At 40.2% G+C, this 25580-nt stretch overlaps 2 protein-coding genes across 2 annotated transcripts; both read right to left on the bottom strand.

The window, feature by feature from the left end:
- Positions 1 to 569: 569 nt before the first annotated feature.
- Positions 570 to 5384, bottom strand: LOC139938504 (uncharacterized). The gene has a single exon (XM_071934071.1). The coding sequence runs from the start codon at positions 5055 to 5057 to the stop codon at positions 3996 to 3998; it is 1062 nt and encodes a 353-aa protein (XP_071790172.1). The 5' UTR covers positions 5058 to 5384; the 3' UTR covers positions 570 to 3995.
- A 5589-nt stretch (positions 5385 to 10973) lies between these two features.
- On the bottom strand, positions 10974 to 21686 carry LOC139938757 (uncharacterized). The gene is made up of 6 exons (XM_071934375.1): positions 20902 to 21686; positions 16338 to 16511; positions 15666 to 15817; positions 14304 to 14629; positions 12939 to 13186; positions 10974 to 12337 (listed from the first exon to the last, which is right to left on the bottom strand). Exons 1-6 carry the CDS (start codon positions 21553 to 21555, stop codon positions 12050 to 12052), a joined length of 1842 nt encoding a protein of 613 aa, XP_071790476.1. The 5' UTR covers positions 21556 to 21686; the 3' UTR covers positions 10974 to 12049.
- Positions 21687 to 25580: the final 3894 nt, after the last annotated feature.

Below are 25580 nucleotides of genomic sequence, written 5' to 3'. Positions count from 1 at the left end.
TAGGTAATTGTCAAAGACCAGTCTTCTCACTTGGTGTATCCCATAAGCATAAGATAATAAGCCTGTGAAAATTTGAGCTAAATTGGTCATCGAAGTTGCGAGAAAATGATGAGAGAAAAAACACCCTTGTTGGACGAATTTGTGTGCTTTCAGATAGGAATAAAAGACTTCTGACTAAAAGTATTTTATTATTTTAGTGATACATTACCTGTTTCTCAAAATCTATGCTACTACAGAGGGAGCCGTTTCTCACAATGTTTATACTATCAACAGCTCTCCAATGCTTGTTACCAAGTCAGTTTTTAAGTTAATACTTGTTTTGGTTTATTACCAATTGCGTACATTGCCTTTGAGTGGATCTTAACTTTCCTAACGACAACAGTACAAACTAAAGCCGAAACACATTAATTATACAGATACCTGAATTACAATAAAACACAATATACAGTTATTAGGCTGTACTTCCACCAAGCTGTGCTTTTTCATTTGTGCTCAAATAACAACGGTTTATTTATGTCTGACTCTACAGGTGGCTTCTTAAAATAGAATTTCATTGAGACATATAGGCCTACATTAATATCATCATTCTCATTATTCAACCCTTTATTAATAGTAATACAAATTTTATATATTGATTTCGACGGATGTATATAACTGAACGGGCAAGCTTATTCTAACGCCATTTTTATTGTAATGAAAATGCCACTCTCTCTATAATGCCTTTTCGAAACCACGGTCTTGGTTCCGTCAGCGTTGAAACAATGTCTTTTTGACATAGGGCTTCAGGCAGGACGCATCATAAAGGCGGAGTTGTAGCTGCGGTTTCCCAAATGCCCCATAGGTTTTAAAGAGTGTTCGGGACAATTTTGTTGGCTAACTTTGCTCATTTTCCTTTGACACACAAGTAACAGAATGATGGGTGTTAATAATGCACACAATATGTTTTAGATGACTTAAAGGCACTAGACACCTTTCTTGGTAATTGTCAAAGACCAGTTTTTTCACTTGGTGTATCCTAACACAAGCACAAAATAAAAAACATGTGTAAATTTGGACTGACATGTTCATCTAAAATATGAAAGAAAAGCACCCTTGTTGCCGAAAATGTGTGTGCTTTCACAGATGTCCAAATACACTTTCACTTCAGAAAATTAATGACTGACTCCACAAATAGACGGGACCGTGTTAAGTAATCAAATTGGAAAACCACACAATTTCGAGTTATGTTTTTGTTGATCAATATTGTACTTTAAAAACACCTTTCCAACCTTATTTATTTCATAACAAACGCTTCAAAAGCCTTTTCTGTGGTCAAAGCACCCAATCCAAGGATGCGTCTCTTTAAACAGCCAATCAAGGGATGATCTCAAATATATAGATATTACAGTTTTCTAATAGCTGGGGTCCATAGGAAACATTAAAAATATAATGAGTCTCTTACCTCACGTTAAAACATGGTAAAATGGGTTTTTCTCCAGAACGCTCCAAGCCAAATTTCTGAAAAACGTGGGGTCAAACCAACCCGCGCGACAAAGGAATCGTGACGTCAGTGGCGGCTATTTGGTGTGGAAATGCCAAAGCTCGAGAACTGTGTTCAAAACCAATAGGGGAAAATCGTCACTGGCGTCCAGGGTCATTACAATAGATAAGCCGTTTTTGACTCTCGGCTCAAAAAGCCGCGCGGCCGGGTACATTTTTGACTCGAGTTATTTATTACTAACTGCAAATTTTGAGAGTAAAATGGTTATTATAACCGGTATCTGCGATGTCTATTTGGCCATAAATAAAAGTAATAGTTGACATATTGAGATCATCCTTTATTGGCTCTTTAAGATTAAGCATTACGAACACAGTGTTACCGATATGTGTATACGAAGACTAAACTGGAAATTCAATGGCAAGATTACTGACTTCTTTAATTCCATTTTAACGTGAAAGAAAACAAAAATATTTTGCTGATGTGTCTCATCAGTTCAATGTCATAAAAAGTTAACAAAAAATCCAATGTATTGATATGCTCAATTACACTATTGAAAGATAAGATCAGGTTGTACATAATCGTTTATAAAAAAAACCATAAACTGTATATTCTTAACCCTCGGCTTTGAGTTCTGCTTGTTTGCTATTTCTTTCATTTGTTTCATCTGTTTCGAGTACACCAATCAAAGATAACAACACGTTTTATCCCTTAAAGGCAGTAGACACTGTTGGTAATTGTCAAAGATCAGTCTTCTCACTTGGTGTATCGCAACACATGCATAAAATAATCAACTTGTGAAAATTTGACCTCAATTGCTCATCGAAGTTGCGAGATAACTAAAACGAAAAACAAAATACGTTACTTCAGAGGGGAGCCGTTGTCAGATGCAATTGTGTCCGCCATGCAATACTGTCCGCTCCGGACAGTTTTGCATGTGCAATCGTGTCCCGGGCTATGCAAAAACCGTCCGGTAGACACGTACATGACAGCACATGTACATTCGTGCGTAAGCGAGGGTGCATGCACTGAACATACGTATATGCAGCATGAATATTCACGTATTTATTTATGATTGTAGCGAATACCCAACGGCCGAACATTTCTCATGTCAAACATGACATGCACTTAGCTTGTAGAACATGGCGAACGTGTCCCGTCGACCAAGGGCGTTATATGTACTGCAAGGACGGTTTTGCACGGGGGCGGACACTCAACTGCATGTGCAAATGTGTCCGGGCGGACACAATTGCATTATGCAGCAGCGTCCGGGCGGACACGATTGCATATGCAAAACCGTCCGGATGACAGTATTGCATATGCAATAATGTCCTCCGGATAGTATTGCACAGAGGACACAAGTGCATGCAACACCGTTTCTCACAACGTTTTATACAACCAACCTGTCCCCATTACTCATACAAAGTAAGGAAGGTTTTATGCGAATAATTATTTTGAGTAAATACCAATAGTGTCCACTGCATTTAAGCCTATAAAAAAGACATAAACCTCGACTTATACTTCATGTCTCTTAAAGGCAGTGGACACTATTAGCAATTACTCAAAATAATAATTATCATCATAAAACCTTAACTGGTGACGAGTAATGGAGAGAGGTTGATGGTATAAAACATTGTGAGAAACGGCTCCCTCTGAAGTGACAGTTTTCGAGAAAGAAGTAGTTTTCCACGAATTTGATTTCGAGACCTCAAGTTTAGAACTTGAGGTCTCGAAATCAAGCATCTGAAAGCACACAACTTCGTGTGACAAGGTTTTTTTTAATTTCATTATTATCTCGCAACTTCGACGACCGATTGAGCACAAATTTTCACAGGTTTATTATTTTATGCATATGTTGCGGCACACCAAGTGTGAAGACTAGTCTTTGACAATTACCAATAGTGTCCACTGTCTTTAAGGGACAGGACTGGTAAAAAATAAAGAACAAAATACTAATGGAACAACATAATAGAATGTAAAAAAATATATATATATAGGCCGACATTGTCCCATAATAGAAATGTACTCGTCCCCTCGAAATCTACTTTCATTTTCTCGACACTTGATACTTTCAGAAAACGAAATAATTTCCAAACGGAACGAAATAGTATGACACATTTTTTGAGGGAACAACATCATTGCAATGTAAAGTAATTCGTGTGAACGACATGGAAATGAACTACGACTTCAAGGTATCAATTATATTGTTGTTTTATCTTTGTCTTTCTTTTTACCTGCCCTAACGCAAATATAAAAGTTATCTTTCATGTTGCGTTTACAATTTCTTAATAGTTTTAAAAATTGACTTTTCAACCGAATATTTCTTTTAGCAGTGGATTAAAACCACTTTTTAAACGAGTTTTTACAATAGTTGTTCATACATTTTTATTTTTCATTCTGCGTTTGCAGTAAAGTTAAATATTTACATTGAATTCCCAACAGAATATTTATCAGCGTTTTCTTGAACGAGTTTACAGTAGTTTTTTTTGTTGTAATAGTTTTTTTTTGAAGAGGTATCCTAAACTGGGATGTTGGAGACCGACGCAGTACCAGCCCTGGTGACAGCAGCCGAGGACGGTGCTACCGACTTCCTGCTCCACTTACCCGTTCCAGCGACAGCCATCAAGACAAGAACGACAATTGACACTTCCAGAAGGCGCTGACACGTTTGGAAAACCATCCACCTCCATGGGCTGGTATACCCGGAACGGAACGAGGGGATGAAGATCGACACCACGGCGTAGAGATTGGTCACGGTGAGGGCAAGTCCGACGAGCGAACAGGAGAGAACGATAATGTTCAGTCGCTTCAGGCGACCCGTCTCTCGCACGCCTACTTCCTCGCTGGTGTAACACCCCTTGGAGTTTGCGACGATGTGCCGCATCTTCCACGCCACGAAGAGGAACCCCGAGCCAAGTAGGGCACCCCAGATAATGAACATGACCTGGCACACCAGCAGGGCATATTTTGTCGAGTTGTCGTACGCAACGAGAAAGTCAGTCACCAGGACGAAGCACAGAGAGGGGACGACGATGCAGGCCAGGATAGACGGCCGCTGAAACTTCGGAGGAGCTAGAGACATCTTTGTTGTTTCGAGGAGAACAAGAAGGAGCACACTTATCGATGCCGTGATGAAAGGCCATCCCATTGACCACAGGACTGGTCCCAGTGGACATGGAAGCAGTTTCCGAGTTCCGTACGGGTCAATGTACAGAAAGGTACACCTTGACGAGCACGACACGAGAACTAACCCGTGCAGTGTGGCGTTCAGACGGGGTGTCTTCTTGTTCCCACGGTACCCTCCTTCGCTTCTGGACTCCCCGTTTAAACAACCGCTTACAAACCACACGATTATGTAGATGGTCAGAAAGAGATACAGCGTAGGGAATGTGTAGATGTGTACGTACCACCCCCATTGCCACTCCGCAAATGCTACCGGCCAGTCTGGAGTAGGAGCCGGCCAACGGCACCGTGGCCCGTCCATCGGTGGCCCCATCGGTGGCGAAGCTGTAGTAATGTTCACATCGGTAATACTAGTGTAGGTTTCAGCTTCAGATAGCGAGCCGTTGACACTCATCATTGTATCTCGTATGAAAACCCCTCACCAACAATAAGTCCCGAGTTACCGCGGTGAACAGCTCAACATCGAATGCCCTTAGAGTGTCAAGTTCACCCACTTATTAAACTGACTCCATCCTCAAGGCGATAGCGATACACCCCCTTCCGGGAAATTCATAGTTCAATCATGGAGGTAGAATGAATAGTTTCTTTCAGTACCTTAACTCTCACGAACTTGGGCCGTCGATTGCTGTCACTGTCAATTAACGAGGGTATCTCTTCACAACATCGGCAGACCCATGCTCATTGTGTCAATTGCAGTAGGCCCTCTATGCCACGCATGTGTCTATTGATGACATCATGTGCTAATTCTGACGTGCGTTTTCAAATCCTCCTCTGCGTTGACATTGGGCAGGGCTCCCGTAACCAAAGCAAACAAGTGAACAATGACCGCATTCAAATGACCCTCAGACAAGTTAAACCGTTGAGAAACAAAACACGTGTGAAACGGTGTAGGCTATTTTAGTCAACTGTCAATTTATGAAATTCACAAGTATAAGGCGAAGGTTATGCAGCACTTGCGTGATGAATTTTAGACACCCTTTACTTGTGATGGGCACGGCAGATTTCTCTTACTGTTTGAAGTCACCGTCCCACATTGTAGTGCTCTATTTGGCGTTAGGAAATATATGACTTTTGTGTTGTTTCCTTACGCGGCTTCATTGGTCCACTTCAAATCCAAGACGGTGTTCCCATCATGATCTTAGATCGCGCAAGCTCATACACTTGGCATCAAATTAGTTCTCTATTACTTGGTAAAAATGCTGTACATATGAACAATCCATTGACTCGAGCAGTGAAACTACCAAATAATCACGCCGATGCCTTACATTAGTTCACTATTACTTGGTATAAATGCCGTTTGATCTGACTCGAGCGGTTGATCATCCCAACTGAGCTACAAAACCATCCAATGATCACGTTGATGCGTGCCGTCGAGTCGTGATGCGTAGCGGGTTCGATGTCTAATCATTGTCAAGCTCATCTCAGCCTGGAAACAAATTGGACGATGTTGACTTTCTTAAAGTTAATTACGGGTACCTTTTGTTTTGTTTGTTGTGTGGTTCGCATTGTTAAAATATGGTCATAATCAAGGGGTTTAGAGTGAGTAGTCAGCCGAGCTCATCCTGTGATAAAATTGGTCTCCTTGATGCGGGAAATGTATTTTCCCATTTTTCCACTGCTCATTAGTCATTTTGTATCCTCATTGGGGTTTTTGCATATATTTAAACAAAAAGAACATTCTGTATGCTACCACAGTTGTACCCAACCGCGGCTAAAGCTAATACGTCTACGGCCACGGCCACACAGTTCCATCATGTTGTTCCACCGCGCCTTTTTATGCATAATAGAGTTTCTCTCCTGACGTCACACAGAGCGACTGGTCATAACGTTGAGTATTAACTTGTTTCCTCCCCCAAGAAATACACACATAATCAGTCAAAAGAGATTATTCACATTGTGTCGCTGCAGAAACCTTATTCCTGAGTGACTTAAACCATGGAGGAAGGAATGCTCAAATCTTCAGAAAATAAAATTAGTTTTAACTATTTGCATGTATGCCATCGGTCCATTTGGTTGGTAAGTTGTTTGGAACAGCTTATTTTATTTTCTGAAGATTTGAGTATTCCTTCCTCCATGGTTTAAGTCACTCAGGACATTAAAATGTCCTGACGTTTCGACCCTAGCAGAGTCTTTCTCGAAGGCTAATTTTAACGACAACACAACAAACATGAACAGGTAACTAAGCGAAACATAAACAGTGAAGTGGAAATACATGAATGTGGTTAGAAAGCATGCAGAAAAAAGCAAGGTGTTAACAATGAATAGGGGGACAAAGGGAGGGGGTGTAAAGGGAAGGGACTGGCTTGACCACAAGAAGATGGAAACACAAAGGACAATATCAAGGGTGTGAAGAGGTGGGGGGGGGAATGTAATTAATGAGTGAATCTTCTCAAACTTTAACTTTAAGTTGGAACATCACCGGTTCTTATTCAGAATCCCCATAGCTCAAATAAGATTTCTGTACAAAGTTTTCAACTACAATGTATTGCCTTTACCACTACCCCAGATGCCATTCGTAGCAGTTACATTATCGTTTTTTGTGACGTTGGCTTACCAACGGATCAGAGGTATAACGGATAATCAAGGCAGAGCAAGAGGTTATCAAGAAACCTAATCATCTAATTTCTTTGAAACCTTTTGACCAGCCCATAAACACGTCATCATCAATGGTTTCTTTTGACACAAGACCATTGTATAGACAGGGAAACTCCCTTTTCAATTAGTGCATTGAATACCACAACTTGGTAATCCAAATCGTTAAGTGAACAAAAAACACAATTTAAGCCTTGTATGTAAATTGGGGCCCACTCGTTTTGTGAATCAACTTCGTTGAATTGAAACCCCATGGTTGAAATAATATGCTCTACGCTTACCTCCATGCTTTATGGAAGGGTATCCACTCATATTGTTCATGAGGTTTATTTTTGAAAGATTAGGGTGAGATTGTGAGATGTGGGGGGGGGGGGTGCTGTTGATGAATTCATCCAAATTATGATATGACTCTCGCACAAACCAAGGCTATCGGAGTTAGAAGAAGACAACTTTAGTTAGGTATATGTAGGACTACTCTTTCTCTGGTACTTTTTCAAAGTGTCCACAGATTTACATTAAACATTCAGGGTTTGAAGATAATGATAGTGGAAAGCTTCCCTTCAAATATTATTAACTAAGGTTGTGTAGTTTTTGAGAAATGAGTAAAACAAGTCACAAAATAATGTTGGTCTCATGAGACCAAAATGATTTTAGCATGTAAAATCCCCTTAACCAGTTATGATATTATGAAGAAAAAAAACATAGCATAACTGGTTAATACGTTTTTACATGCTAAAACTAAGACGAAAATTATTACCTTTACTCATTTCTCAAAAACTACAGCACCTCAGTAAGTAACATTTCGAGGGAAGCTTTCTACTATCATAATCTTCAAACTGTGTAAGTTTAATGTAAATCTGTGGACATTGGCACTGACACTATTGGTAGTTAGCAAAATAATTGTTAGCATAAAAACTTACTTGGTAACCAGCAATGGAGAGCTGTTGATGGTATAAAACATTGTGAGAAACGGCTCCCGCTGAAATTTAGTTCGAGAAAGAAGTAATTTTCCATTGAAGTATTTGAATTTGATTTCAAGAACTCAGAATTAGATTTTGAGGTCCCGAAATCAATCATCTGATGAAATTACACAAGCGCGTGTGGCAGGGATGTTTTTTCTTCCATTGTTATCTCGCAACTTTGTATAGCCAATTGGGTTCAAATTTCCACAGGTTTGTTGTTTTGTGCATAATGTCGAGATACACCAAGTGAGGAGACTGGTCTTCGACAATTACTGATAGTGTCAAGTGCCTGTATCAGAATCATGAGCGTGCGAGCGGAATGGACTGATGGAGAAAAGCACTTTGACTGACAATGTGTTGGCCTATCTGATCTTGTTTTTTTTTTTTAACAAGGCGACTTCTCTCAATAAAGTACAGACTGATGTACTTTAAAGCCCTTTCACACAAGAGCAATTTGGCAAGGGTCCCTTGATAAATTGAAGCATGGTTGTAAAGTTATTGTACTTCGTGTAAAAGGATAACAATTTTGTTTTCTTGCAAAATCTTGTCACACATTGCTACATTTTACAAACATGGCTAAAGTTAAACAATGGACCCCAGTTAAATTGCTCCCGTGTGAATAGCACTTAAGATGCAAGTCTATTGCACCAAGGAGCACTAACTAGATTGCTCCATGGCTGCACTGAGGTAAGGTCGAATTAGGAGTAGTTGGGTTGTCTCGTGAAAAATGGGAGTAAGTATTGAAATAACAAGGGATAATGACTCTAATGTATACACCAACTATTGGGGGAACCATGACTTAATAACCATTATAGTTGGCCTTCAGTCAAGGCAGATCCATGCTGCCTGTATTTCTATAGCGTACAGCACGAACAGTGCCAGCGGGCTATAACGAAACTTGCGACTCGTACGTTTGTGTCCTAGGTTCTTTGATATTTGTTGCATACTTTTCTAAACATAAGTTGGCCCGAAACAAGGCTAAACACCTCTCTTGGTATGGGGCTACAAGAAAACATCAATATTCAAGATAAAAATAACTCAGGGGAGCTGATGAAGGTAGGAATTGATATTCCTCTTGAAGCAGTCTAGATTGTAGGATTGAGGGAAACATGCACAATGCAAGGGGTTCCAAATAATTGCATGTGCTGTCATCAGCCTACGTGAATTAAAACTGTTGGAATTTCTCTTATGTTCAACATCATCAGCAAAGCAAGGAGTTTAATGGATGAGAAGAAGCAGAAAGCCTAGTTTCATGCTCAAACACCCTGAGAGATATGAGGAATGAGGTCGGGGACGCACTGGCGCATGACAAAGGCGCTATACCATGAAAAGGTCACTGGGGAAGAGGTTGTAACGTTGATCCAAACCCCTTCACCATGGAGGTAGAAATATGTCTACCTCGTCTTCACCAACACGATAAATAAAATAATGCGCTGCACTCCATCTACGAAACGATAACTGACAAGTAGAAGCTCCGGCCTTAATGTGGCTACAGTACCTCCATTAGGGAACGTATAGCCGGCCTATACGGGGTATAGAACTTACAAGTCAGATATAGACAACCAGGGGTCGAAATTAAGTGCATTTCCATGGTAGTCAGCAGGGCTAGTGACCAATAATTTTTAGTAGCCCTGATTAGATTTTGGTAGCCCGAAAGACCATTATGTCTCGCGTCACGGCTCAAACTTTACAATACACCAATAACATAGTTCTTTATTGTTTGTGATGATGATTTTTGCATTATTTTTCCACTAGCCCGTCGGGCTATCAAACTGGAAAAATGAGTAGCCCGGCTGTAAATCTGGTAGTCCCGGGCTAGCGGGCTAGTGGCAATTTCGACCCCTGACAACCAACCTGCATTGAGGCACTTTATACTAAACCACTGATCTTAACTTCTAAAACCACTGATCTTAACTTCTAAAAAACGACGACCCAATTCTTCGAAATGCGTGGGGAAAATTTGTTGTTGTCATGTGGGTGGTTTAAGCATCACAAGCTTACGAACTAGTTAGTCATCTTCTTCGAAGGTCAAACTTTCCCCTGTTTCTCTATATAAATCGTGCGAAAGAAGGCTTGAATATGTTGCTGACTAATACAATGTAATTGAGTTCGGAAGCAATGGTAATCCAACCATTTAACACAATGAGCTAATTTCACTTGGCACTTGGATTCATTCTTGGACATCGCGGAAACTATGGTAGAATGCTTGGGGGACACAAGGGGTGTTTTGTGTTTTATAGTGACTTAAGTTTCCGTTTGCATTTCGTTCACTACGTAAGCTTCAGCATTCTTGCTACGCCCATAAATAATTACTTCAGAGAGTCTGACGTGAGTGTTAATAATAAATGTGCGTTCATGTTTCAACTGTGAAGGGGCAGCGGGGATGGGGAAGGAGGGTGGGGGCGGACATCAATATGATGGCGGGGCTTCGTACAAATATTTTGCGTACTTCGATCGTTCGACACTTAAGGTGTTATTTTGTTTGTTCTTTTGTGTTCTTGAATATCGTAATTAAATTATAACATTCATGAAACATGTTTTTAGAAATTTCTGTAATGTGAGCGAGACTTTATAAATCCAAATCTGGCGCTACCCACAATCGAACAACGGTGTGAGTGCTACTATTACAGGTTAGGTTGTCGTAATAAAGGTTATTATGCTAGGGCGCCCTCTTCTACAAATTATGTACAGAAAGGAAGTTTACAGAATGTGAAAAGTTATCTTGTTTAATTCGTAATTGGATTCTTACTTTTGTCCTTATAATTATTAATACAATACAGAGACTTGATATAACAGTTAACTTAAAGTAAGATTTAAATTTCAACAAACTATTAAACAATTTAGCATTTATATTTTGTTGGCCTTACGTAATTGTCAAATCTGTATAAACTTCTTATTATCACTAGCCACTTATCATTAAAAATGATGATTATAATTTTTAAAGAGATTATCATACACAGAAAAACGTTTTATCTATACTTATAAACTAATTCAGAACACAGCATCTAGTAAATAAGTGTAAATTTAGTAATTATTTCCTTTTAAATTAATGTTTTCAAGCGTTCGTTTTGATTCCATACGACGTCGGGTTTCGAAAAAAAAAAAAGTTCCAACTCAATGAGGTTAGCAAGCTGAAAATCGTTCTTGCTTTTAAAGGCAAAAATATTGTGGTTTTCCAAAATTGTTACACAAACATTAAGTTTTAACGTCATAAACATACATTTTTCTAATGTTAATTGTTGTATTGATGAAGTTTTAAATACATTAAAATTGCACTGGGTAGATTTTAAAAGTTCACGAGTTGCAATATATTATTTTACATGACATTGTTGTATGTACAAAGCACATGATTCCACAAAAGGGGAAATGAAGTATGTGTTATTCCATGTACATGTGCACTGCACGACGACGACAAAAACAACAAGAACAACACCATCATAACAACAACAACAAATACAAAACAAGGTGTTGATGTTATTTTATATAAAAATATACAAGTCTGCGCTTCATTGGCACTCTAGAATAAAACCATAATAGAAACTACTGTTGTTCTTTATAATAACACATGATGTTTCATCAATATACTTGCTTGCCAGAAGCAGGGCCCAATTTTATAAAGTTGTAGAGCAGAATATACTGCTTGACAAATGTGATGCTTTTTTTTAGCAAAAATTGAGTTGGGCACCATTCACAACAATGTAAACTTTATGTAATCTTGGCTGTCAAACATGTTTCTATTTAGCAACCCTTATCTGTGCTAACCAAGTAAAAGGTGCTTACGGGCTTTATGAAATTGGGCCCAGGTCATACACCCAACCTAAAGTTTGCCTGTTATTTAAATGTGTACCCTGCCAATAAAGATGGCTGCAACTACAGCCGCGCCCACCATCCATGACGTCACTTGGGCTCCCATTCGGGTTCCCCCTTGCAGTTGAGTTGGTGTGGTTCCAGTACACGCACATTGTAACCCCTCTGTCCACTGTGGGCACGTCCCCCCGGTGCTGCACAGATACGCCTTGTCTGCCTCCCTCTTACCGCTCTGGATGGCCCCCTGGACATGCCCGCTGAACCGTAGACTGGTGTACTCCCCGGCAAAGAGAAGTCTACCGAGACGGGACTGGACCTGTAAATAAGATTTCCAAAGTTTAATACATCCTTTAATTAGTAGAACTAAAAACTTAGGATTCAAACTGTTTCTATTGGGCAATCTCGGTTGCATGTTGGCATCTCACTTCTCTATAATTACAAAGGTCGGTTTGGGTTCGAATCCCAACCGAGTACTATGCTTGTGATTTTGTTTTTTGTAACGTAACTCGGGGAAGTTCTCCGCACAACTCAGAGAGCAATGGAGAGACAAATGCTACATCACATCCTAAAGCTCAATTAGAGACATGTTTAAATGCACAGCAATACAAAAGAAACAGAGACATCATAAGGACAATTAAACAAGCTAAACGGAGATGGGCTGGACACACTGCCCAAAGAAATGACAACAGATGGACAACAAGAATAATGGATTGGCAACCAAGGACAGGGAACAGGAAACAGAGAAGAAGATGGAGAGATGACACTAATGTTTTTGCACGAACAACAGGGACCAGAAGAAATAAAAAATAAATGGCATTTACACGAGGACGGTTACAGATGAACACAGCGGCCAACATGATGATGATGATTGTATGAATTTGAATAGAACAAACAAATAAACAAACAAACAAACAAACCTTAGCGAAGCACTTGGGCTCCACAGCCGGTGACCAGAGACTATGCGAGCCCATAAACAATGGGTTGGAGTTCCAGCCGGATACATACATGTCTAAAGGATCAGGGATCCTGAATGTGAACATCCTACGGAGAGTACGCATGATCTCCTGCTTGGTCCGGGAGACCGATTGGCCGTCAATCCGGCGGGCTTCATCTCCTGTCACCTCGACTAGGAGGACGTGCTTCTCGAGGCGTTGAAGTTCTGGAACTGTGTTTGGAAAACAAAATGAGTAGAAACAATATTTAGAAACAAATCGAACAACTTTCCGGGCGTTTTTGTTTGTTCCCCTAGGGATGTGCCTCAATTCTTGATAAAAAAAACTTAAAGTAATTCCCAACCATGTGGACTTTGATGACGCTAAAAGACAAAAGTGACACAATGAAAAGTTCGGCGACAAGTTCCTTCGAATTGTCAACAGAGGGCGCTATTTGTCTTTACTAACTGGAATAGTATTCCATCCAAACAAACTTATTGTTAATAGTGGCAAGTGTGCAGAGATTCTGCCCCCCCCCCGAGAATCTGTCTCCGAAATGGCGAACTGTGTGCAAACATATTATGATAGCGCCCTCTTTTGAAACATCCTCCATCAGCTCATTATTATGGGACAGGACACCCCAGTGTATGGGAGGAGATGTTTTCTAATTGTGAGTTGTGTAGAAAATTTCGTCTGATAGCGCTCTTTTTACTCAACTTCCTTGAGCCAATGTTAACTCCGTTTTTGGTGGATGTGTGGATGCACCCTGTAACAAAATCCCCCTTGGCACAGGGAAACGGGGCAAGTAGAGCGAGACAACATTGATCAAGTAATCTGCCCTGTTGCTGTTGCCCTGGGCCTGTTGCACGCGTTTTCAATTCTTCGTACTTTGTTAAGAACCGTATGAAAGGCAAAACAAAATATGAGGAAATGAAACAGTTGAATTATACAAACAATTTTTCTGAGATGGTCTTGGATCAGGAAGACTGGTTTGTGGTTTTGACTGCCAATCTATCGGGTAAAACATAATAATGAAACGTGGCCCCACCCACCCCATCGAGGGATCACAATATTGGGGTGTGGCAGGAGATTATGATCCCCGGGAAATCTGGTCCCCTTCCCCCTTACGGAAAACTGTGTACAGACTTCTTCTGATAGCGCCCTCAACCTGATCCTCCACCCCATACCAATAATTTCCTTTTCGAAACCACGGCTTCAGCTCCATAATCAGCGCAGGCTCCAGACGAGAGAACGGAGCCTGAAGCCGAATTCAAATCAGAAGCCGTGGTTTCGAAAAGGGCCACATTGGGGGACAGGTTTTCCTATGACGGAGCAACTTTGACAACTCACTTCTTGTCTTGAGGTCAGTAAGCAACGGAAAGTGCCCCCTCCTCTCAGCCACACGCAGTATAAACTCCTTGCTTCCCCAAAATGTATTTGGAAACTCAAGGAAGATCTTGGTGTGGGCACCCATGACGAACCGGTTCAATTCTCGCGTCTTCCAGCCGGGGAAAGCCGGAACGAAATTGACGACTTTGTGCTGGAGGACGCCCAGGCTGAAGGTGCTGATGACCCAGTCGGCATGGTAGACTGTTCCGTCGGTACAGCGGACTGTCACGAAGAGGGGACTTCCGTATTCTACCTGTACCACGTACTTGTTGTAGAGAATTTTACTCCTGCGAGCGTCAGAAAAATTGCAATGAAGTTTGAGTTGTTTTCGGAAAGTGACGGAATTGTTGATTTGCAAGCAACTTAATTTGGAAAAGACTTAACTGGTTCCTAACGAACCGCGAATAATTATTTAAATTGCTGATTGGCTTATGTCATACCTCAAGGTTAAACACATAGGCTGTTAACCTCTTGGCTCAACAAGCTGTAAACTGACGTGCATCCACTATGAAATGCGTTTTTACGGAAACAAATTTGTAAATAAAATGGAGACACACACGTTTCTAAAAAATCAAATAAAACATTGAAGAACAAAATAACTTGACGGGCCCCGGGACTCCAACATTAAATAGAGTCATTGAATAATATTGTCCATTTACTGTAAAAAGCTGTGAGACTTGTAAGTATTTTTTTGTGTATATTTGAATGTTAGCATTTTGCAATGTATGCTATGGGAGTTTCTTTAGTGGGGGCAGTACCTTCAAAGAAGAAAGCAATATACAAGAACAGCGCCCTCTGTAACATAAAATCTGCAGTGTGACAGCAACCGCCAAAGCCATTTTCTGAGTTTGTCTGTATTGTATCTGAGTGGCGTAATTACAAGATTAATTTTCCTTCTATTTTCAATCAATTTTCCTTCCGGCTTTAGTAAAACGTAGCCAACTAACATCTGCCAAACCTTTAATAATTCATTTGAGAAACATTATGTCCATAAAAAAAGTGAACGGTGCTGTCACAGTTTATACTGCAACACGAGACAGCACCGTTCTCTATATTATACTCTTGGGTGATGAACAGTGATTATTTAATTCAATTAATTATGTCAGTGTCTTGCCCAAGAACACCACGACTGCTGCTGCACATCACTCGGCCAGTCACGATACGTGTTCACAACCTTTTACGGAGCATTGGTGGGGTCTTGCTAAGTAATCTCTTGAGGGGGTCCAGGTTGAACCAAAAACATTATATTATGGGGTACATTGTCACATTGTGTAAAAGACCCCACAAGGTCACTCCCGTAAGCATAAGGCTACACGAACTTACCTGTGAGTTGGTGTACGCATAAAGAGAAGCTGTTCGTCAAAGTATGACTTGAAACCTTTTTGATCAGTTACTACTCTCGGTGGGTCGGCGTTGGGTCCTTGCTGTACAGTCAACTCTGGTGCGTCAAAGGCGTGGGACTTCAATGAAGTTACCTATTACCGGAAAAAATAAGGGTTTTATTTTGTTTAGGGGCCTAAGTGCACTTCTCAAAAAGGAACACTTTTTGGGAACCATTAGGAAACTTACTTGCGCACGGGTCCTTATAATGTTCCAACACGCGCGAGAATCGCACGGTCTTCGAGCTGGCATAATAATCTGCACAAGGCATTTTTCAGAGTTACTACTACGAACTAGATTTTTCGTTTGTAACTATCATAAGTAATAAACAGCAATACACTATAAAACACAATATTGTCAAGTATGGGTATTTTAGAAACACGCATTCGTGTTCATCTCCGGCTTAGACTCCATTAGCCGTTATAAAATCATGTGCTTTTGAATAGCTACTTCACCGTTCAGGAACAGTGCCTACGGCAGATGCGAAGTCGAAGCCCGGGTTTTGAAAATGCCATAATCAAAGTGCCCACGAGTATATTTTCAAGACGTCGATATCTTATACAATCTCATACTCGTATAATGTAAGATCTTTTGGAACCAAGACTAACCACTTACACGAGGAACGTCTCCCAACTGGTAATCAAAGTGCAGCCATTCCATGGTTCTCTCCAATCCATTCTTCGGGAACCAGCCAATACTTTTAAGTGCTGCCCTCACCGACATGTCTGAGTCATGTGACTCCCATAATTCCTCTGCAAGGTTTAAGCTTTCGACCACGGCATGTGCAGTCTGTCAATGAGAAATCAGAAGCTTTCTATAGTTACAATTGAACATTGCACTTAGGCATCACGATCAATAATAATTTTTTTTTAACAACTTATAAATAGTTAAAAGGGCATATGCAATGTGGTTTGTATAAGTTAAAGTCATAAAGTGTTTCTTCTAGGACAAGAAGTTTAAACCATTTTACCTTCAGTTTCACTGCGTTGAGGGAAACAAAAACATGACAAAATGCCAAGCTGATATTTAGCCGACAGTTTCGCAAGTTTTGTTTTTCAATGTGTGGCGATCACAACAAAACATGCACCGTCTGCGACAGTTAATTTGTCTTAGCTCTTCTTTTGCTGTATAGTAGTTTTACATTCAGATGTTGTGGGGAAACAAATAAATAAATCTGGATACTCAAGATGTAATCTATTAATAAAAAGGATCACATTATTACCATGAGTTAATTGTTTCAAACAATCATACCGTGTGATAAATATAAACCACAGCGGAAACATGTTGTTATATAAATGTCAATTATCTCCATTAAGATCAGTGATAAAAGCTTATACAGAGGAAAGGAAATCACCAATTCACTTTTGTGATATATTCATTATCAAATAGATAAAGTCCTAATGTAATTGAGGAAAATAACAAGTCCTTAACTTCACGTTAAAATGGTGTATTTTGCCTCTATATATTCGAAATACCCTCCCGCTGCAAAATTTGTCGGCATCCAAAACATCTGATGACATCATTCTGAGAAAATGGGAAATTAATGGGTATCTTGTGTACGGGGGATGTTTGGTTCATAAATGACTATTTCAGAGTCAAATGTGTCACATGACGTCGTTGGATGTAAACAATTGTAATAGATTTTTACACTCGAAGGAGTATTTGTCAGTCAAACTGTCAAATTCAAGGCCTAAAATATCCTCGTACAAAAATACTAGAGAACGATTTTTCTCAGAATGATGTCACTAAAATGTTACGGATGCTGTCAAACTTTGCACTCTAAATGTGTTGACAGTTTAAGCGTGAAGTTAGAAACTTTTAATCTGTTCAACACTAACTTGAGGACTCAGTATCTCGGCAAATGAGTACATCACAATAATCATTGAATTTGTAACTTCCCTTTCTCCACTGTCTTGGCCCGCCACTGATGAAACACTGTAAAACAAATGACACTAGTTGTCCGTGTGTGATAAGTGTGGATTCACTATGTATAAACATATTGAACCAGGTCAGAAGGCAACCCAAAACGATAATAGCAACCCAAAATGTTTCACTTGAAATTTCATGCCTGGCTGCCGCTTCCCAGGTCGTATCGTAATTTGGGTGTGATCCCTGGCTACACGGCAGTAACGGTTGTATGGCTTCTGACTGGCACCCCGAACAAAGATATTGACAAAATAGGGACACCGCCAATATAGGGTTAGATAGATCAGTTGGTAGAGCGCCGGCACGTTAATCCGGAGGTCGTTGGTTCGAATCCCACTATAGTCAATTCTTTGTTCGATCCCAAAATAAACTTACAAACCTGTAGAAGTTTGAGATCGATCGGCCATCTGGGTCACGAGAGAATAGTGTAAAACCGGTTACACATCTTGCATGACATCGACTAAAACACATTTGAATGAAACGTTCACTGAACGATAAACTCCGAATGGGAACTAGCTGTTATTTATTTCTCATCAATTTTCAAGGGATAATTTATTCTATCATCATCATTAGACCGTGAAAGTTTGATGTAAATCTGTGATCTTAACGAGTTTTATTCTGAATTCTGTAAGTTGCCTTTAAAGGCAGTGGACACTATTGGTAATTACTCAAAATATTTTTTAGCATAAAACCTATGGTATAAAAAACATTGTGAGAAACGGCTCCCTTTGAAGTGCCATAGTTTTCGAGAAAGAAGTAATTTTCCACGAATTTGATTTCGAGACCTCAGATTTAGAACTTGAGGTCTCGAAATCAACCATCTAAACGCACACAACTTCGTGTGACAAGGGTTTTTTTTTCTTCATTATTATCTCGCAAGTGCGAAGACCGATTGAGCTCAAATTTTCACAGGTTTGTTATTTTATGCATATGTTGTGATACACCAACTGTGAAGGCTAGTCTTAGACAATTACCAACAGTGTCCACTGCCTTTAAGTGTAAAACCGGTTACACATCTTGCATGAAATCGACTAAAACAAATTTGAATGAAACGTTCACTGAGCGATAAACTCTGGATGAGAACTAGAGTTATTAATTTCTAATCAATTTTCGAGGGATAATTTCTACTATCATCATCATTAGACCGTGAAAGTTTGATTTAAATCTGTAATCTTAAACGAGTTTTATTCTGAATTCTGTAAGATGCCTTTAAGTGTTCGTGGTTGGACTTTCCACTTATAGTAAAGGGAAATTACCATCGGAAATTTGTGCGCACACTCACTACCCCACGGTGACATTTTGTGCGTCCCCAGGTGAATGCGTTCTGGGTTTCATGAGCTAGGGTTTACTGTTCGACCGTGCATTGGTACAGCATGACACCAAATAAATGGTCCACGTCCTTCCTTCAGGGAACCCTGGATCTATATACAACCCGGAGGTGGTTGCCTGTCACTTAAAGGAACACGTTGCCTTGGATCGGTCGAGTTGGTCTTTGACAAGCGTTTTTAACCGTTTATTATAAAATGCATATGGGTAGAAAGATGTTGTAAAAGTAGAATACAATGATCCACACAAACATGCCTCGAAATTGCACGGTTTTCTTTTTACCCTGTCGACTAAAACGGTCGGCCATTTACGGGAGTCAAAATTTTGACTCCCATAAATGGCCGACCGTGATAGTTCGCGACGTAAAAGGAAAAGCGTGCAATTTCGAGTGATACTTGTGTGGATCATTATATTCTACTTTTAAAACATCTTTCTAACCATATGCATTTCATAACAAACGGTTTCAAACGCTTTTAATAGACCAACTCGTCCGATCCAAGGCAACGTGTTCCTTTAACTTGCCAGGGGTTTGATGTATATAGCTGGGCTGTATTTGCATGTAAACTGTGGTGGTTTTAATGCAACGACTGTAAATATTTATAGATTACATTCTAGAGTGGCTTTCACAAAATACGCAGCTGTCGGTCTCGTCGAATCGATTAGAGCAAAGTTCGATAAGCAACTCAAGACAGAGGTTATTTCTATGCTTAAAACCCTGCAGGTCGACAGCCTATTTTTGACCCACAAAAACTCTCACTTTTTAATAAAAGTAAGATGGTTTGAATGCAGAGTTGTAAATGTTTATAAATCCACTCTAAAGTGGCTTTCACAAACGCAGCTGGATGTCTCGTCGAATCGATTAGAGCAAAGTTCGATAAGCAACTCAAGACAGAGGTTATTTCTATGCTTAAAACCCTGCAGGTCGACAGCCTATTTTTGACCCACAAAATCTCTCATTTGTTAATAAAAGTAAGATGGTTTGAATGCAGAGTTGTAAATGTTTATAAATAATATAGATTCTACTCTAAAGTGGCTTTAACAAAGTATGCAGCTGGATGTCTTGATCGTCGAATCGATTAGGGCAAAGTTCGATAAGCAACTCAAGAAAGAGGTTATTCCTATGCTTAAAACCCTGCAGGTCGACAGCCTATTTTTGACCCACAAGATCTCTCACTTGTTCGTGACTAATTGCATTGTTAGAAAAATATTTTCTACTTTTGTATAGTTTATCCTCACATCAGCGCAAAAAACAGGAAAAAATCAGGGAAAAAAAGTATCGATTTGTGGGAAACAAAAACAGTCATGTGGTATTTTATGTTTAACTGACAGTTTGAAGATATGTTGAATTTGTTCACAATATCTGTGAGCACAACTGAATGATTTGCTAATATTCGGCCGTCCATGCCGACCGGCGCGGTTTGTTTATCAACGATGGAAAGGTCTAATACGAGTGCATTTTAACTCACAAAATAGCGGACAGGCTAGGCGCGTTTAAAGGCAGCACCATTGGTATTACTCAAAACAGTTATTTGCATAAAACCTAACTCGGTAGCGAGTAATGGGGAGAGGTTGATTAGTATACAACATTGTGAGAAACGGCTCCCTCTGAAGAAATGTAGTTTTCGAGAAAGAAGTAATTTTCCACGAATTTGATTTCGAGACCTCAGATCTTGAGGTCTCGAAATAAAGCATCTGAAAGCGCACAACTTCGTGTGACAAAGTTTTGTTTTCATTAAGACCTCGCAACTTCGACAACCAATTGAGCTCAAATTTTCACAGGTTTGTTATTTTGTGCATTCTGTTGAGATACACCAAGTGAGAAGACTGGTCTTTGACAATTGTTACCAATAGTGTCCAGTGCCTTTAAGCGCACTTTTCGCCATAAAATGGATCATTACAAACATGCAAATAACTGAACAATATTTACCCTAGGCCAGAGGTGTGTGCTCCTGGCGGCATTAGTTAAGTTAGTATGTCCTTGCTCACTGATAATGGAGAGAGATTGCCAGTCAGGCTTATGTATCCTCAACTTTGCACCAAGCCCCCTTACGGCGCTATCCAGGGCGTCCGACTTGGGTCTCGGGGTATCAGCTCCTGCCTCCACCCGGACTCCAGCGAACGGGATGTCACGAACTCGCCCTCCATAAGTAGAGGAAGCTTCGAGAACAAGGAAGTCATGTTCACCTTTATTGACGAGAGTTTCAGCAGCTTGAAGACCCGCTGCCCCGGCACCGAGAATGAGGTATTTCACATGGATTGGTGCAGATGGTTGTAACGGGGGTTGCCCTGCCGGCACCTGTCCTGGGTGGCCCTGTGCCGGGTGGCCCTGTGCTGGTGGGTTCTGCGCTGGTGGGTTCTGCGCTGGAGGTTCTGGCTGCCGGACAACCGGGGTCCGTGGCGGGTTGTGTTGGACCGGTGTCTGCGGTCCCTGTCCAGGCCTGAACCCCTGCCCCTGCCCCTGCCCCTGTCCCTGCGCCATGTTCGGGTAGAAGTTCATCCCTTGCGGTGAGACGAGAACAAATTCAGATAACAGAAATGTCACAAACAGGAGCAACAAATCATGATGTCTCCGCTGCAACATGTTTACAAGAGGTGTTTTACAAGGCGACAAGATAACAAAAGGTGCTCCTTGCCTTCAGTAGCTCAATCAGAGCATAATATCCAAACTCTGATTTCTGTTTGGGATTCAGACAGAAAGCTTACGTCTCTTCCGAGAGGGGGAAAGCGAGAGAGAGAGAAGGAACAGTGTGTGCTAAACTACAAGGAAGTGATTCATATCTGTACGTTAGTTACTCACCACATCTGGATAAAGAGTAATTCTATATTTAGAATAGATTTTCTTCCTTCCTTAACCAAAATACACTATGATCTAAACTTTAAAAAAGGACAACTGTCAAGTTCGTGCGCCATATTTTTTTAATGGATGATGTAGAGAGGGGGTTTATATCCGAGTTTAGGGGTCGAAACTTTTGGCACCGTTTCAAAACGAACACACGACAATACACGCTGTGCTATTTATACTAACATCCCCACTGACTGATTTTAATTTGTTTATATATTTAAAGACCAGCTTGAACGAAAACTGCAACAGGTGATCTTAACTGAAATTCCTTTAAAATGTCACCGATCAGTAAGGAAATTAAGTTCACATGAAAGTAAACAGGTTATAACTGGTTAAAAAAAACCAATCATTCTGAGTAAAAAGATACGCGAAGCTAGTCACCCGTCACGCTACGTCATCGTGAGCTCTATTTTGTATAGCCGATTTGTTGCATCATGCAGTTATAACAAAGCAAAACAACATCTATAAAAAAAACCTGAAAAGCCCTCGATGCTTAGAAATCAATGAAAGTACTAAGTATAAATACGAACCTCCAAGACTCACCACAAGGCGGTTTTTAAAGACTCGAATTCCCGGGGTGAATGCTGCGGCCGGAGGTTGCTGTTGGTACCCGCGTACCCTTTGTTATTGTTCTCGACACTAATTATACACTGTAATGAGCTGAAACTTTACCACGGGCTACCCATCCCCAGAGTGTTGTATTTTTATTGGCAATTTGGCTTAAGACCATATTTAATTGGCTTCTTCTCTGTTTCAGTGACTTTCAATCTAATATTCTTTTAATTAGTTGTATTGCCAACGTCTCGTGAGTCTCTCTGGGAGCATTTAAAGGCAGTGGACACTATTGGTAATCACTCAAAATAATTATCATCATAAAACCTTTCTTGATTAAGACTTTGTAATGAGTAATGGGGAGAGGTTGATGGTATAAAATTTTGTGAGAAACAGCTCCCTCTGAAGTGACGTAGTTTTCGAGAAAGAAGTAATTTTAATTTCGAGACCTCAAGTTTAGAATTTGAGGTATCGAAATCAAGCATCAGAAAGCACACAACGTCGTGTGACACAAGGGTGTTTTTTTTTTCATTATAATCTCGCAAATTCGAGGACCGATTGAGCTCAAATTTTTACAGGTTTGTTATTTTATGCATATGTTGAGATGCACCAACTGTGAAGACAAGTCTTTGACAATTACCAATAGTGTCAACTGTCTTTAAAAGCACTTAATATATAAATTTTAACTCCTTTTATTGTTATTATTATTACTAGGGTCTATTATTATTGTTATTTTTAACTCGGAAAAGTTGTTGTAGCTAAATAGTCGTTGGATGCTGCTGTAGGGCACGCATGAGAATAAAAAGAAAAACAGAAAAACAACACTGATTGCAGAAACAGAACGAAACAGCTAAATTCTAAACTACCCAGACAAGCGATAGCTTCACACCACCCCTTCCCCTCTGCAGGAGGCCCCATGCATGACATTTCTAACAAAAGCTATAAGTATAAACTTCACCACTAATTCGCAGGAAATGGAAATTTATTCTGAGCGGCCTACACATCTAAAATATTTTCATGCAAACTTAATCAGTATATGCCATCGGGTTTATAAGAAGAAAACAACCCTTTATGCACCTGATGATTTGAATCTAAATAGGAAATTTTTCACCTCCGGTGTCCACTGGGGTATTGGGGGGAAAAATCTGCCTTTATAAACTGTTTAGACTGTGTGTTATTTAACACTTGAACTATGGTTGAAAATATCCCGATATGCGTGTCTGTAGGTCTGTCTATAATGTGATCAGGATCTGGCTTGCCGTTTGGGATTGATATGTTCCCCGGGATATGTACCCAAATGACTTTGCATATGACTAGACGCTTGTATCGTTGTGATGATTTTTGTGTATACGTGTGACCGTCACGATCACACCTTGTTCGGTGTTATGAGAATACAACATAAGAAATGCCCGTAGCCCGGTTCAGACTTCATGCGAATCCGAATGCAACACGAATTGTGATTTGAAAATGCTACAAGCTTTCATCACTTCACCGCCCCCCCTCCCTCCAAACTCTACACCCCTACCGACAGATTGTTGCTTCTCTAATTGAGTCAACGTACAATACACAAACTGAGGCTTGAAGGTATAAATAGTCTGGTATCGTTTTAGAAACAAGTGGCAACTTTATTGAAGGGGTCAGGTTGGCGTATATAGTGGTATCTTGGCTACCACCTCTTGGACCCCGTGTGGATTGGGTTTTCAGTTCCTACCTGACTGCGTCGGTTTATCTTGAAATAATTCTCTCGTGTTTTCGTCCCGACATCTAAACCCAAGACTTCCTCCATTGTCAGCTCTTCATTTGGGTTATTTGCTAAAGTAGAATAGTTTAGTTCGCTTTTCTGAGCGTCACAACCAGGACCCAATATCATAGAGCTGCTTAAAGGCAGTGGACACTATTGGTAATTACTCAAAACAATTATCATCTTAAAACCTTAATTGGTAACGAGTAATGGGGAGAGGTTAATAGTATAAAACATTGTGAGAAACGGCTCCCTCTGAAGTGACGTAGTTTTCGAGAATGAGGTAATTTTCCACCGATTTGATTTCGAGACCTCAAGTTTAGAATTTGAGGTCTCGAAATCAAGAATCTGAAAGCACACAACTTTTTGTGACAAGGGTGTTTTTTCTTACATTAATATCTCGCAACTTCGACGACCAATCGAGCTGAAATGTTCACAGGTTTGTTATTTTATGCATGTTTATGTTGAGATATACCGAGTGAGAAGACTAGTCTTTGACAATTACCAATAGTGTCCAGTGTCTTTAAGCAGTATTTTATGCTAAGCATCTGTCTGCTAAGCAAACATAAGCAGGATACCTGTCACAGATTATACATTTGGCATGGTATTTTAGCTGGTGACCTTGTTACGGTAGGTAATAATATTTGTTGTGTTTAGCTACTTTGTTGTAAATTGGGCCAAGAATGAACAAATTCAAGAAGGCGGCTGGAAACTCAAAAAGATGTCACGGCACTGCGATGATCTGTAGTAATCCAAAGCCGTATCCAGAGCCAGAGACGGTGTTAAATCCGAAGCCAAACTTACATCAACGTGACTTATTATTTTTACCAGCAGGTGTAGGCAAACCCTATACTCCCACTACCCAATCCGGTCACTTTAATTAATTAGTTCCCGACCAGGCCATCTCCAGATAGACGGAGTTTGGTGTGGCATTTCCACCCCGATCCTTGCATGCATCCCCTTCATTTGACATGATGTAAGAGAAAATAAAGATATAAAATATTCACAGGTTTGTTATTTTATGCATAATATGATGGGATACACCAAGTGAGAATAATGGTCTTTGACAATTTACCAATAGCGTCCAGCCGTCGATTTTACCAAACTCTTCCTAAAATGTGGGATTAATCTTAGGAGTTAGGACGAGGGGACGAGTTACGTTCCGTTCAACCGTATACGTTAGGACACATTGAACCCATCTTAAAGGCAGTGTACACTGTTGGTAAATACTCAATATAATTATTAGCATAAAACCTTAATTGTAACGAGTAATGGGAAGCTGTTGATAGTATAAAACAGTGTGAGAAGCAGCTCCCGCTGAAGTGATGTATAGTTTTCGAGAAAGAAGTAATTTCCCACGAATTTGATTTCGAGACCTCGGATTTAGAATTTGAGGTCTCGAAATCAAGCATCTGAACGCACACAACTTCGTGTGACAAGCATGTTTTTTTCTTTTCTTTTATAGTTATCT

This window comes from Asterias amurensis, chromosome 6 (assembly GCF_032118995.1).
Source record: "Asterias amurensis chromosome 6, ASM3211899v1".
NCBI classification, from domain to species: Eukaryota; Metazoa; Echinodermata; class Asteroidea; order Forcipulatida; family Asteriidae; genus Asterias; species Asterias amurensis.
Note: the sequence above shows the minus strand (reverse complement) of the source record. Positions and strands in the feature narration are given on the sequence as shown.